The sequence below is a fragment of the Phyllopteryx taeniolatus genome, chromosome 13 (assembly GCF_024500385.1).
Source record: "Phyllopteryx taeniolatus isolate TA_2022b chromosome 13, UOR_Ptae_1.2, whole genome shotgun sequence".
NCBI lineage: Eukaryota > Metazoa > Chordata > Actinopteri > Syngnathiformes > Syngnathidae > Phyllopteryx > Phyllopteryx taeniolatus.
Genome location: NC_084514.1, coordinates 22,351,011 through 22,367,185, shown reverse-complemented (window position 1 = coordinate 22,367,185; position 16,175 = coordinate 22,351,011). Strand labels below are relative to the sequence as shown.

At 41.0% G+C, this 16,175-nt stretch overlaps 1 protein-coding gene across 5 annotated transcripts in view; it reads right to left on the bottom strand.

The window, feature by feature from the left end:
* The window catches only part of gphna (gephyrin a), an 85,060-nt gene that overhangs the window by 43,032 nt on the left and 25,853 nt on the right, over nt 1-16,175 (bottom strand). For 3 of the 5 annotated variants that reach the window (XM_061794710.1, XM_061794707.1, XM_061794711.1), the window contains 2 exons: nt 14,638-14,739; nt 774-911 (listed from right to left, as the gene is read on the bottom strand). In XM_061794710.1, the coding sequence (XP_061650694.1) occupies nt 774-911; nt 14,638-14,739 (240 nt within the window). The remainder of the gene's footprint in view (nt 1-773; nt 912-14,637; nt 14,740-16,175) is intronic. The other 2 variants (XM_061794709.1, XM_061794708.1) reach the window with 1 other exon arrangement.

Sequence of the window (16,175 nt, the reverse complement as noted above, 5' to 3'; positions counted from 1 at the left end):
TTGTTTGGGTCGCATGTAACAAACTCTTAAACTCTTTACTTGATTACAGGAAAGTTCAACCTATTGTCTTGTGAAAAAGGATTGGGAGTGGTTGACTCACTATGGATAAATTATTTAAAATTGTTTGAACATCATGACGACTTTGGTCATATTAGGCACAGCCATCCTGCGGCTTTGACTTTTACAAACCAGTGCAATCTATCGTAACTTTTGAGGCATTGCTATGTTTAAACTGCTAATTTAACAATATTTTAAAGTATTTTCAGACCTTGTGCAACAGGCACTGCATTTCACAAGCATCATATTCTCAATGTTTAAAAAGAACAAGTACACAGAAAGAAAAGTGGTTTGCATATGCATTCCCCTGATTGAAAATTCAGGCAGGAACCATCAGAAAAATAACAGTGAGCTGGCTCAAATAGAAGGCACATGCTTTCTCCCCATGTGAGAAGTTATGAAACAGCAATTTGAATACAACCTTTGGAACAATTCCAGGAGTAAGTTTTTGCATGTTTTTCCTGTTTGGAATTAGCATTATTTGTCTTTGCAAGGCACATTATTTATATTCTGTTTGCTTGAAAAGACTGGAACAACTTTAAGGTGGCCAGACACAGCAAGATATGGGCAAAAATGCAGGAACTGCTTTTTTTTTCTTTTTTTATATCTTAAAAAAATAGAAGCTGCTTTCTGCCACTAGCAAAAAAGATCTTGATTCGGGCTTCAGTTTCATGGTGTCTCCATCCATATGTTAACCTGTGAATGCATTTGTTTACCTTAGGGGTTGGGCATGATGCAGTGGAAAGGCGGGAGGTCGCCTGTGTTGCCCGTGGTGATTCAGAAGGAGTGGAGCTCAAAGAGGCAGAATCTCGAGGAAGCACCTGAACACCTCGAGAAATGATCGAGTCTGGAATCTACAGGTTAAGAGGACACAGACATTAAGATTATCCAGGTCTCCCTTAAAAATCTCTGGCCTTTATGCATATTGACATGCACCAAGAATTTAGTCTATTGTTGAACAGAAACATTGATGACACATCAAGTAAAATGTCACTGAGATTTATACAGTGCCGTTAAAAGTATTGGCCCCCTTCTCAAATTCTTAGATTTTTGCATAGTTTCCCCACTTTAAGATCATCAAACAAATGTAAATATCAGACACATATAACCCAAGTGAACTTAAAATGCTGTATTAAAATTTTATTTTATTTATTAGGAAGAAAACAATTCGAAAAGTTACCTGGCCCTGTGTGAAAAAAGTAATGGCCCCCAAAACCTATTAAATGGTTAGACCGTTCTCAGCAGCAACAGCTGAAAAATACTGTAGCGTTTTCTATAACTGGTAATGAGTCTTGCAATTCTCTGGAGATATTATCTCCCGCTCTTCCTTGCAGAATTGTTTGAATTCAGCAAAAATGGAGTGTTTTCAAGCATGAACGGCCTTTTTAAGGTCATGCCACTGCATTTCAATTGGATTCAAGTCTGGACTTTGACTATGCCACTCCAAAACCTTCATTTTGTTTCTTTAAACCATTCAGAGGTTTGCTTGCTGGTGTGTTTTGGATCATTATCCTGCTGCAGAACCCAAGTGCGCTTCAGCTTGAAAAACTGATTGCTGAACATTCGTCAAGATTTTCTGTTAAAGAGTAGAATTCATGGTTCCATCAATCATAGCAAGTTGTCCAGGTCCTAAAGGAGAAAATAAGCCCAAGACAATCACACTACCACAACCATGTTTGACTGTTGGTAGGATGTTCTTTTTCTGAAATGCTGTGCTACATTTAAATCAGATGTAACGAGACACATACCTACCAAAAATCTCCCAAAAGTCTTGGGAAACATTTGGATGTTTTTTGTTTGTTTGTTTGTTTGCATAAGTAAGACAAGCCTTGATGTTGTTTTTTGGTCAGCAGTGGTTTTCGCCTTGGAACTCTGCCATGGATGCCATTTTTGCCCAGTTTATTCCTTATTGTTGTGTCATGAACAGTTGCCTTAACTGAGGCAAGGGAGGCCTGCAGTTCTTTAGATGTTGTCCTGAGTTCCTTTGTGGCTTTCTGGGTGAGTTATTGCTGTTCTCTTGGGGCAATCTTTGTAGGCTGGCCAGTTTCACCACTGTTCCACGTTTTCTCCATGTGAGGATAATGGCTGTCCCTATTGTGGGCTGTAACGTTCAGGTTTAGAAATGGCTTTTGTAACCCTTTCCACACTGATCAATGTCAATTACTTTATTTCTCGACTGTTCTGGAATTTCTTCGAATAGTGTTATTTTGTTGCAGCTTTTGCCCAACTTGATTTAGTCGGGGCAGATACTTTTTAAGTTATTTTTTTGATTGAAAAAGGTCTGGAGATAATCAGTCTTAGGTGTGATCAGTGAAAATTAACCAAAAATTGTGATTAGGCACAGTTCATGATTTTACAAGGTGGGTAAGTACAGTTACCCTATGATGATTGAAAACAGAGGAAAAAGTTTTCCCTTGCCCAGACGTGGGTCACTGGGGCCCCCTCTGGAGCCAGGCCTGGAGATGGGGCTCGAAGGCGTGCACCTGGTGGCCGTGCCTGCAACCATGGGGCCCGGCCGGGCACTGCCCGAAAGCGTAACGTGGGTCCCCATTCCTATGGGCTTACCACCTGTAGGAGGGGCCATAGGGGTCGTGTGCAATGTGAGCTGGGTGGTGGCCGAAGGCAGGGACCTTGGCGATCCGATCCCTGGCTACAGAAGCTGGCTCTAGGGACGTGGAATGTCACCTCTCTGGCAGGGAAGGAGCCCGAGCTGGTGTGTGAGGTTGAGAAGTTTTGTCCACACACTGCTTGGGCTCTGGTACCAGTCCTCTTGAGAGGGGTTGGACTCTCTTCTACTCTGGAGCTGCCAACGGTGAGAGGCACCGAGCAGGTTTGGGTAGACTTATTGCCCCCAGTCTCGGCATCTGTACATTGGGGTTCACCCCGGTGGACGAGAGGGTAGCATCCCTCCGCTTTCGGTGGGGGGACGGGTCCTGACTGTTGTTTGTGCCTATGCAACAAACAGAAGTGTACCCAGAGTACCCACCCGTTTTGGAGTCCTTGGAGGGGGGTTTTTGTCCTGGCCGTGGAACAGTGGTCCAGCTCTACACCCTCAGCAGGGTCCTCGAGGGTGCATGGGAGTTCGCCCAACCAGTTTACATGCGTTTTGTGGACTTGGAAAAGGCGTTCGACCGTGTCCCTTGGGGAGTCCTGTGGGGGGTTCTTCGGGAGTATGGGGTACCGAATCTCCTGATACGGGCTGTTCGGTCCCAGTACGACCGGTGTCAGAGTTTGGTCCGCATTGCTGGCAGTAAGTCGGACTCGTTTCCGGTGAGGGTTGGAAGCAAGCAAAGCAAAGCAAATTTATTTCTATAACGCATTTCATACACAAGGTAACTAAAGGTGCTTTACATGATTAAATGTATTTCAAAACAAAGAACAAAACTGTTATAAACATTTACAACAAAGAGGAAAAAAAATACAATTAAAACAGCATACAGTGCAAGAAATATTTAAAAGTGGAAATACTCTAAAAAGCATGGGAAAAAAGTTTTCATGGGAGTTTTTAACCTGGACTAAAACATGCACACGTGGCTGACGTCACTTCTGTGGGCAACTTATTCCATTTGTGTGCAGCATAATAGCTAAATGCTGCTTCACCATGTTTGCTTTGGACTCTGTGCTCCACTATTTGACCTGAGTCTGTCGATCTATACTGGGTTTATATATCCCATTAGCATTTCATTCACGTATTCAGGACTTAAACCATTTAGTGATTTATAGACCTGAAATTATGAATTTATAGACAATTATCTCAGTTGTATTGATTAATTGAAGAAAATCTTGGCTCATCCAGATATTTACCCGTTTTAGACAGGCGGCACGGTAGACGACTGGTTAGAGCGTCTGCCTCACAGTTCTGAGGACCGGGGTTCAATCCCCAGACCCGCCTGTGTGGAGTTTGCATGTTCTGCCCGTGCCTGCGTGGGTTTTCTCCGGGCACTCCGGTTTCCTCCCACATCCCAAAAACATGCATGCGAGGTTAATTGACAACTCTAAATTGCCCGTAGGTGTGAATGTGAGTGCAAATGGTTGCTTGTTTATATGTGCCCTGCGATTGGCTGGCAACTGGTTCAGAGTGGACCCTGCCTCTCGCCCGAAGATAGCTGGGACAGGCTCCAGCACTCCCGCGACCCCTTGTGAGGATAAGAGGCTCAGAAAATGGATGGATGGATGGATAGACCGTGACATTCATCTGGAGACACTTCTAGATATAATTGTGTGTCATCTGCATAGCTATGATGAAGTCAAAATTAAAGTTCTGAAGAATTTCACCCAAGAGTGGCATATACAGGCTGAACAGGAGGGGTCCAAGAACTGACCCTTGAGGGACCCATAGGTCATTGCCAATCGATGAGACTGAACACTTCCAATGGTTACAAAATAACTCCTTTCCACCAAGGTAGGACCTGAACCACTTAAGGACTGTTCAGTTGAGTCCTACCCACGTTTCCAACCTGTTCATCAGTATATTATGATCTACCGTATCAAAAGCCGCTGTGAGCTCCAACAAGACCAGAATTTACACCTCTCCAGTCAGTATTTAATCTTATATAATTTAGCACTTTGATAAGAGCAGATTCAGTACTGTGATGAGTTCGGAACCCTGATTGGAAATTTGTCAAAAAGTCAATTTAAGTTCAAGAAATTGCTGAGTTGATTACAAATAACTTTCTCAACAATCTTGGGTATGAAAGGGAGATTTGAGATGGGTGTATAGCTTGCTAACATGGAAGCGTCCAGCGCTCTATTTTTTTAGCAGAGGCTTAATGGCGGCTACTTTAAGAGCTTTAGGCAACTCGCCTGACTGAAGTGACCAATTGATTATTTGCTGCAAATCAGCTAGCACAGACTTCGCAATAGCTCGGAAAAAAAAGTCAGAAAAAAAGTGGTGGTATTGCTGTTGTTTTTAAGTCATTATTTCAGTGAAAATAAATTAACATTTAACATTCATTTTGAAAATAACATGGAGACAAAAATCTAAAGAACTCTCTGCTATACTAGACACATTTGACCTCTCTCAACATATTAAGAGTCCAACCCACACTCAAGGTCACATCTTAGACCTGGTCATCTCTAAGGAGTTTGAAATTCTTTAAATTATTTCTGACCATTTTTGTGTATTCTTTGAATTACAGATTCTTCCAAAAGTTCAGACAACCTCTATGTCTATTAAGAAAAGGTACATAAATGAGAGCAACACCACTAAGTTTATGGAGACCATTGCTGTGCCACAAACTGTGAATGCTGAGACAGTTGATGAACTTTTGGATCATTTCATCTGTAAAATCTCTAATGTAATGAATGCTGTCGCTCCTATTAAAACTAAGACAATCTTGAGGCGATACATAGAACACCGTGGAGGAGCACAATGATGGTAAAGACCTCTAAATCAAAGTGTCGGAAAGCAGAACATAAGTGGAGAAAAACTAAACTCCAAATTGACTATGAACGCTACAGACAAAGCCTTTGTAATTTTAACCAAGAGTTAGTCAGGGTGAGACGCTTTTCTGAAATCATCAGTAAGAACTTCAACAATACTCGCACTCTGGTTGCTGTGGTTGACAAGCTCACAACCCCCCCCCCCCCGCATCAGATAGCTCCACAACACCTAACAGCAGATAAATGCAATTAATTTGCTTGTTATTTTAGTGAAAAAATACAATCCATCAGGTTAAATATTTACACAAATCAGCAAAATTATAAAATGATACATCTGAAGCCACCCAGTAAAAACTATATTACCATGTCAGAATTTGATACAATTGACCAAAAAAACTGTAGAGAAAACGGTCCAGCAACTGAAACCATCAACGAGCTGTCTTGACTCAATATCATCTGACTTTTTCAAAGCTATTGCGAAGTCTGTGCTATTGGTCTGTGCTAATAAAAACCTCAGCATCCAAACATTGCACTTTTGTTCGGAGATCAATGAAATCTCGCTTCAGTACCTCTGATTGCAGCTTGAGAACATCTAGGGCCCCTGTGTTTATAATGACAGATTTCACAGTTGGGTGCTGATTAGTGATCTCCAGGATTTTTTTGTTAGAGATATCAGACACCATGTCATTGGTAAAACACAGTAATTTGGTGTTCTTCTCATTGCAAAAATTTTTCACATCCTTAACAGCTCCATCAAGTATCAATGTTTGGGGTGCCATTTTTTTCTTGTATGATTTAGTTTCATACCATTCAGGGATGGTGGGGGATGAGCATTCTTGGCCAGGGTCTTGTAAAATTGGTTCAAATCTATTTGTAAATCTGATGTCAATGTTTTGGATTGACTTGCGTCCTTTTTTTTGCCTTTCGCTGTAGCGACCGTCCACGGCCGCTCACTTGGCGTTGAAGCAGCCCACAACGCAGGCCAGCCGGATTTCTCGGTAATCTGCTGGTGTTGTGTCCTCCCTTTTAGATGTTGTCCCATATCTTTGGGCTTTGATCACAGTAAATTCCAGGAAGAACTGCTGGATGGTCCATGACAGTTTCCACAGTCCACATCCGTCCTCTTTGTTGAGATAAGTAGCTGTCTGTTAGCACACTTCTGGTCACCATTTTGAGAGATCGGTAGAGTGGTTTCATTCCCCAACTGGCCATTTACATCCACATACACTTCAAGACGGTGGATTTTCGTTTCCAGGATTGACATCCTCTGCAGCAGTCCATGATAGTCCTCAGTGGAAAAGGGAGGCATTTTGATTGCTGGTCCTGTTGCTGATAGCAGGCTTGTGCTAATTAGCAAGCCATGCTCACGTAATGGTGAGAGGGTTTCAGAAAATATTGGAGGATCGCAACAACTGACTGTATCAACAAAAAAAGTACAGTCCCACAGGTTTAAAAATATCCAGGACTCGCTGCTTCTAATTGTTTTTTTTTTTTTTTTTTTTTAGAAGAAAAACAAGCTCATCAGCAAGAAAAAAAAAAGACCTATCAAAGACCTGTTTGCCCTTGGTGACCCGACCAGGGGCATAAAGCCCCCACCAATTTAGCTCCAAGGATCATTGGGACACACAAACCCTTCCACCATAATAAGGTGGTGGCTGAGTAAGTATTTATAATGATGTTAAAATACTATTGAGAACCTGAAAATAAAATGCAAATTGTGTGACTAATTAAGGTTATCCTAAAATGGACATTAGTACATAAAATTCCTAAATGTCACATTAAAACTGAAAGTCTATTCTTCAATCATAGCTTGTTTTATTTCAAACCATGGTGGTGTACCTTTTAAGGCAAAAACATATACATCAGACATGCAAACACCAAAGGCCTGAAAAAGGTGACAAAAACAAACAAACCAACAAAAAAACACAAAAACATTGTGTGTCGGGGGGCATGGGGCATCCCCCGGGCCCCCACAGAGATTATTATTATAATTTCTTTTTTAAACATAAATTAACCAATCTGGAAGACTCTGATGAGTCCAATAAGGCAAAAAAATAAATGTTATTCACGCAGAAAAACCTATTTGCACTGCTCAAGTACATGTTGATGTGCAAATTTAAGATTAAAATTAAATTTGCCTCATTTCTTTGCTTTTTTTGTTCTGGTCTCCAATTTGAGCCAAGCTCATCTCCACCTTCACCTGATGCCTGCTTAAACCTGTGCCACATGAATAGCATCCTCCTCCTTAAGGACTCTCATTCTGGAAAAGAATTAACTAAAATTATTGTCTCTTTAACTTCATTTTTCACCATTCCCAACTTCAAAGGCTAATCCAAAATGCATCCTCCAGGAAAATATTAAGTACAATATTTTTCTGTTTTTCTTGGTCATTTCTGAATTTGAAGTTAGTTCATTCTGTGTTGTGACATAATCCCTAACATTGCTCCATCGCTTAATACGTTTAACATTAACATCCGTAAAATAATTAGATAATTGTTGGTGCATTTCATAATTAATACAAAATGTACTAGAGGATCAACTCTTGTCGCCGATGTTACGTGTGCTTCGCAATTCTGCTGGGACCACAACCAGGGCCACGACCCGCAGTACCTCAACGCGAAAATACAAAAGACCAGTGCAACAAATACGACATTGGCTGATCTGATGAGCAAAACTGTTGCTTAAACGTAACAGTAACAAAAGAGGATGTCCACTCCAGAGGTGGGCAGAGTAGCCAAATATTGTACTCAAGTAAGAGTACTGTTACTTGACAATAATGTGACATGTAAAAAGCTGTCCTCCAAAAAATTACTTGAGTAAAAAGTACACAGTGAAAAAATTACTCAAGTACTGAGTAAATAGTGAGCAACTTCTGATTGTTTTTAACCACAGCATGAACATCAATAAAAAAAAATATATTAAATAAAATGTGAATGCGCAAATTCTGATGTTGCTGTGTGTGTGTTTATGCAAAACTAAAAAAAAAAACATCTGCAATTTATTGCATGGTGTTTTCTAAAGTTATCAGTGAGCTGAAATATCCACGTTTGGGCAGACAGTGCCAGAAAAAAACAATACATGCAAGCTGTTGTTTTTGTTCATCTCAATGTAAACACGAGTAGCGCGCCGTTGCCTTCATAGTCACAACGACCTTCCCGACATGGCCACCACGTAGGCACGACATCTATCGTATCTAGTGTTAATTAATACCTATGCCCAGGAAGCCCAATAAAAGAAGTTGTGTGAGGTCATGTGACTTTCTTGTATCGTTTGGTTGGTGAACTAGACTTACACGTCACTAGCATTTAAATTGGATAGACGCAAACAGCGCCCAATGCGGAAGTCGAAGTCGTTGTCTCGCGCACAAAATCGTTGATAAATAAGCAATTATTGATAAATACAACTAGCGAGCGATGTTTAGTTCATTGTAACGGAGTAAAAGTGCCATTATTTCTTAAGCGCAGAAACGGCAGAAGTGTTTTTTCTGGTCTAGTCAACTCCTGTGACCAAAGCAGGTCCTGATCGCACAGACGGAACCTCAGGCCAATGCGCTCGCATATTAGTCTGCCCCGGAGTAATATTCACAATTACATCTGTGTGTTGATGGTGGATATGTGGAATGGATCTCGCCGCCAGCGTTTAAGGAGTACGAAACAGCCTATGACGACAGTGACGGCCCCCGCCCCCAGGAAAAACTCATCGGATCTATACGTTTCATGTAAATGGCCTATTTTGAGTTCAAAATGGCGAAAAGTCCCCTCTTGTTGGTAATATTTGGATGTAAAACATGCAAAACCCAGCAGTCTCCACAGCAAGTCAACATGTCATAAGCAAATGGTCACATGAGAATTTTGATCAGATTGACAAAGCACCTCCAGAGTCACAGAAGAGATTATCCAACTACCGTAATTTCTCGTGTATAATGTGCATTCCCCCCCCGCCCCAAAAAAAAAAAACAATTGTCAAAACTCAATAGTGTACATTATACACAGGTACAGGGGAAAATGAAAAAAAACCTCACATTTTATAAATGTATGCCGCCATCTAGAGGTTATGAAAAAGCTGTACACTTTCATTCCAATATGCCACCGCCACCAAGAGGTTATGAGAAACGTGTACACTTCCATTCTAATATGTCACCGCCACCGAGAGGTTATGAAAAAGGTGTAGCCTACACTTTCATTCCAATATGACAGGGGTACGTATGACTCCATATATGTACAGTTGTGCTCATATATTTACATATTCTGGCAGAATTTGTGAAATGTTTTTAAATATGACTGATGACTGAACAACAACAATCAGTAATTTCTTTATGGTTATGTTTTGTTTAATGATAATGCTTTTCTGAAATGCTTGACAGTTTAATTTGAATCAGATTAAAATAAAATTAAATGTGTTTCGCCTGGCCCTTCGTGTTTTCTTTAAAGAATTGTACCGAGCTTACAAATTCTGCCTGGGTAATCAAACATGTGAGCACAACTGTGTCTTTTCTCATTCACTAAATAAAAGTAGGGCCATGAATAAAACATTTGTATTACGTGTTCAAATAAAGTGCTTAATTTCAGAATAAATATTTGAAAAAATGAACAAAATACAGATAATACTTAATGTTTTGGGTAGAAGCAAAATCATGCATTGAAAAATGCATGATACACTTTCCAAAAAATGTGAATATCATGGAAATGTTTATTTACTTCAAAAAGTTAAACTTTCATAGATTATAGATTCAAATTTCAAGTATTTATTTGTTTATTTTTAAATAATTTGGGCTTCCAGCTCATGAAACCCATGAAATTAGGAATTCAAAAAAATTTTATATTGTGAAGAAATCAGCCCAAATTTGGCAAGCCATAAATGTTTTAAACTGAGTGTCACAGACTAATCATCCCCTCAACTCAAAGCACCTGCACAGGTTTCGCCAGATGTCATTAATTTGCTTCCGTTTGGTTCAATTGTCTCAGTTGGGTTTAATATGGGGAAGACTGCAGACTTGACAACTGGCCAGAAGACCATCATTGATACCATCCACAGGATGGGTAAGCCACTAAAGTTCATAGCTAAGGAGGCTGGCTGTTCACAGAGTGCTGTGTCAGAGCATATCAATGGAAAGTCTAGTGAAAAGACAAAATGTGGCAGGAGATGCACCAGAAAATGAGATGACCGTGGGCTTCAGCGGATTATCAAACAGAGAAGATTCACGAATCTAGCAGAGATCCCGAAAGAGTGGAATGAGGCGGGAGTCACAGCTTCAAAAAAACACCACATTCAGACGCATCCTGGAGAGGGGCTAGAACTGTCGGGTTCATCGGGTCAAGCCGCTTCTGAGACTGAGCCAACGTAGGAAGAGTCTCAACTGGTCCAAGGAGAAAAAGGACAGGACTGTTGGCCAGTGGCCCAAGGTCCTCTGTTCCGATGAAAGCGTGCCTTTCATTCGGGAATCGAGGTCCAAGGGTTTGGAAGAAGCTGGAACCCAAGCTGCTTGAGGTCCAGTGTGAAATAGACATAGTCAGTCATGATTTGGGGTGCAATGTCCAGTATAGGTGCTGTTAAACTCTGCTTTCTTAAATCCAAGGTCACTGCAAGAGTCTACCAGAATGTTTTACAGGACTTCATGATTTCTTCTGCTGAGGATCTGTATGGCGATGCAGATTTCATCTTCCAGCACCACAACCTGGTTTGATGCCCATGTCATCACAGTGCTTGACTGGCCAGCCAACTCGCCGGATCTAAACCCCATTAAAAATCTATGGGGTATTATCAAGAGGAAAATCAGGGACACCAGACCCAAAAACAAAGAAGAAATGACAGCAAGCATTAAGGAAATCTGGTTTTCCATAACCCCCAGCCAATGCCTCAAGGCTGATTGCCTCAATGCCACAACGCAGAGGCAGTGATGAAAGCAAAGGGATTCCCAAAAAGTATTGAAGATTAACATATCATTTTGAAAGTACCATATTTTGATTGATTTAACGTGACCCTAATTTTTCTTTTTTTTCCTAAAGTAAATGGTGATTTCTTGACAGTATTCTAATTATTTTTGAATTCCTGATTTTGTGGGTTTTGTGAGCTGGAAGCCCAAATTAGGTAAAAATAAACAAAGAAATGCTTGAAATTATTTCAATTGTGGACCCTGAATCTACAACCCCAATTCCAATGAAGTTGGGACGTTGAGTTAAACATAAATAATAACAGAATACAATGGTTTGCAAATCATGTTCAACCTATATTTAATTGAATACACTACAAAGACAAGATAGTTAATGTTCAAACCAATAAACTTTGTTGTTTTTTTTTTCATTAACTTGGAATTTTATGGCTGCAACATGTTCCAAAAAGCTGGGACAGGTCATGTTTACCACTGTGTTACATCACCTTTTCTTTTAACAACATTCCATAAACGGTTGGGAACTGAGGACACTGATTGTTGAAGCTTTGTAGGTGGAATTCTTTCCCATTCTTGCTTGATGTACAGCTACAGCTGTTCAACAGTCCTGAGTCTCCGATGTCGTATTTTACGCTTCATAATGCGCCACACATTTTCAATGGGAGACAGGTCTGGACTGCAGGCAGGCCAGTCTAGTACCCGCACTCTTTTCCTACGAAGCCACGCTGTTGTAACACGTTCATAATGTGGTTTTGTATTGTCTTGCTGAAATAAGCAGGGGCGAATATGAAAAAGACATTGCTTGGATGGCAGCATATGTTTCTCCAAAACCTGTATTTACCTTTCAGCATTAATGGTGCCTTCACAGATGTGTAAGTTACCCATGCCATTGGCACTAACACAGCCCCATACCATCACAGATGCTGGCTTTTGAACTTTGCGTCCATAACAGTTCGGATAGTTCTTTTCCTCTTTGGCCCAGAGGACACAACGTCCACAATTTCCAAATACGAATTGAAATGTGGACTCGTCGGGCCACAGAACACTTTTCCACTTTGCATCAGTCCATCTTAGGTGAGCTCGGGCCCAGAGAAGCCGGCGGCGTTTCTGGGTGTTGTTGATAAATGGCTTTTGCTTTGCATAATAGAGTTTCAAGTTGCACTTACGGATGTAGCGCCGAACTGTATTTACTGACATTGGTTTTCTCATGTGTTCCTAAGCCCATGTGGTGATATCCTTTACACATTGGCCTGGGGGACCCAAATAGGTTGAACACCACTGCTGTCTGAAGCACAAAGCCGTGTAACAAGTTATATTGTGAAAATGCGGGCCATACAATAATGGGGGATGGCCCCCAAATGACCCCCAGGCCATAGGTAGGACACCACTGCTGTTGGACAAATGCAAAGCCTTTTCAAAGGTTATATTGACTAAATGCGCGTGTTGAAAGAAGGTAATGAACTCTTAGGCCTAGTACACTACTATATGTATTGTCAGTAATGATGGTCCGACTTGTAACTACTACTTGTAACTACATTTACAAGGCCGTAGATCATTTTCTGTTGAGTTTAGGACATGGGTTGTAATTAAAATTTTGTTCGTGTGGGGGTGCTACGTGCATGTCGGAATTTCCGTAGGCGTAGGTGCAACATAGCGCAAATAGGTCTGAAAAACTACGGTTGAAGAGTCACCACCGGCATATAGTATGTTGGACAAAAATGCTTTTGATAACTTTTAATGTCCCAGGTGTTGAGATGGTACTGACCAAGTTTGAAGTCAATCGGATGAAATCTGTAGGGCAAGTTTGCAAAAGTGTGACACCTGTAAATTTTCAAAAAGTGTACCTTTAAAAAGATCCTAGGTCAGTTTCTGTTGAGTTTAGGATTTAGGTTGTAATTACAATTTTGTAGAACTCGTACCTACCAAGTTTGGTAGGTGGAGGTGTGACATACTACGAATAGCTCTTTGATGAACTACATCAGCAACCTTGCAAAAAAGGGCGAACCTTACGATTACGAAGTCGCAGGTCACTTCCTGTTGGGTTTAGGGTATGCGTGCCTTTAAAGTTTTTGTACGTCTGGGGTCAATACAGGTGTCAGCCGAGTTTGGTAGCTCAAGGTGAAACGTACAACAAATTCGACTTTGATGAAATTTCGGCATTTTGGGTTTTGTGGCGAAATGTGGAATGAAAAGTTTGAAGGCCCGCCCCCGTCATATACTTCGTCAGATTAAAAAGCTTTTGAAAGCTTTTAATGTCCCATGTTTGAGATGTTACCCACCAAGTTTGAAGTGAATCGGATGAAAGTTTTAGGAGGAGTTCGTAAAAGTATAAACCCTGAAAAAAAATGCGAAAATGTCACACTTTTTTCCTTCAAAATGTCACAGGCACTTCCTGTTGGAGTTACGATATCGGCCCCGCTGACTTTTTTATGCGTCTGGGTCCCCTTTACACACGTACCAATTTTCAGAGCTGTAGGTCATACGAGTTCGTCTTTGATGTACTTTCGGCATCGCTCTAGGTGGCGCTGTCGAGCCATTTTTAGGAAATCGCGACCGAAAACGTGATAGTATCACATTATTCATCAGGCCCGATGTGCGTGCCAAATGTTTTGAGTTTTCGTTCACATTTAGTGCCTCAAAAATGGCTTTGTTTGTCATGACTAAAATAATAATAAGAAGAAGAATTTCTACAAAAACAAAAAGGGACCTCGCAGGTCTACCTGCTCGGGCCCTAATTGTAGCAACAGTCGATTGATTTTCAAACAAGTACAATCAAAATTTAAACATTTTTGTTTCCATGGGGGAAAGAGGTGAGGTAGGTGGTACAGTGACATAACACACAAAACACCTGCACTAAACACACACAAAAGGATAACAGATACAGTTGTTGAAAATGCAAAACCGAATGTAGATAGTGATACTCAGGATGTAAGGACCTTTGGGTTCCAAGGCTCTCATCATTGAACTGGTACATTGACCTTCGGGGCAGTTCCTAAATAAACCTGTGCTCATGAACATTTAGCATGATTTTGGAATATTTTAATAATTTATTTCAAAGCAATATAACATAACCCTCTAACTGCCAAGAAATTTTAAAACTTACTTTTTGTAAACATGCATGTATCCTTCCAGCCACTAGTTGGTTCTACTTAAAAGTATAATAACTGCTGCTTTGTGTGTACTGTAGCATTCTCCAAACATCAACAATGTACAGTATAATGTCAACTCAAGTATGAATCGGCAGGTTATGACAGACAGACATGATGAGCTGATCAATGAAAGAAGAGGAAAATAGTGTGAGGGTGCCTCACCTGCTGGTCATGGGAACAGGAGCAGGTGAAATGAGTGGGAGGGGCAGCCGTGTTACCAGGCAGATAGGGGGCCCCCTTAGCCATGACCACAGCATGGTTGGTCTGATGGACACGAAAATGCACGGGTCACACACGGACACATGTTGGCAGAAGTGAAAAGGTGAATGACATGATATGGGCTTATTGACAAACAGGTGTATGAATTATTCATCCATACCATGTAAATTGGACACACCTTGGAACTTGAACAGTTTAGCGGTTAAACAACTCGGAATTGAAAGGAAAAGGAAAATATGGTCCAAGTGCAAAAAAATCCAGAACCCAAAGAAAAACAGGGCGAGACGAAGTAGGACGAAGCAGCTCAGCATCAGCTGATGTCCTACACTCCATATCCTTGTCTGTATTTTACAGCGGCTGAAATATTTAAAACATCACCATTTTTCGCATTAAATATATTTCCAAAGGTGCAATTGACCTGAAAATTTCAACAGATGTTGAGAACAACCCAAGTAATCCATACATACAAACAAAGTAGAACAGATAAGCTCAGAAATTAAGTTCGGTGTAATAATGTGAAATGACAGAGGGGGGAAGTATTGAACACGCCAACTGGTATTTATTTAATACTTTGTACAAAAGCCTTTGTTTGCAATGACCGATTTAAGACACCTCCAGTAGGGAGAAACTAGCCGCATGCATTGCTCTGGTGTGATTTTTGCCCATTCCTCCACACAAGCAAGACTTCAAATCTTTAAGGTTCCGTAAGCTTCTTTTATGGACCTTGAGTTTCGGTTCTTTCCATAGATTTTCGACTGGATTCAAGTCAGGTGATTGGCTGCGCCATTCTAGCAGCTTTATTTTTTTTCCTTGAAACCAATTGAGAGTTTCCTTGGCAGTATGTTTTGGATCATTATCCTGCTGAAATGTATACCCTCGTGTCATTTTCATCATGATGATGGCAGCAGATTTTTGTCAATGTGTCGGTAGAGTTGCCCATTCATCCATCCTTCAATAATGCGAAGTTTACCAGTACCATTTGTTGCAAAGCAGCCCCACACCATCATGTTCCCACTTCCGAACTTCATTGTTGGTATGGTGTTTTTGGGTGATGTACAGTGCCATTTCTCTACCAAACATGGTGTGCATTATGGCATCCAAACAGTTCAATTTTGCTCCCATCAGACCAGACTATATTCTCTCAGTATTTAACCGGCTTGTCCAAATGTTATTCAGCAAACTTTAAACAAGTTTTGACATGCTTTTTTTCCCCCCAGTAATGGGGTCTTGCGTGGTGAGCGTGCATACAGGCCATGGCGGCGAATTACATTACTCACGGTTTTCCCTGTGACAACAGTACCTGTTAATTCCAGGTCTTTTTGAGGCTCTCCACAGGTGGTCCTTGGCTCTTGGACAACTCTTCTCATTATTCTTTGCACTCCTCTGTCAGAAATCTTGCGAGGAGCACCTGATCGAGGCAAATTTATGGCGGAATAATTGGCTTTCCACTTACAGTACGTATTATGGCCCCAACTGTGCTC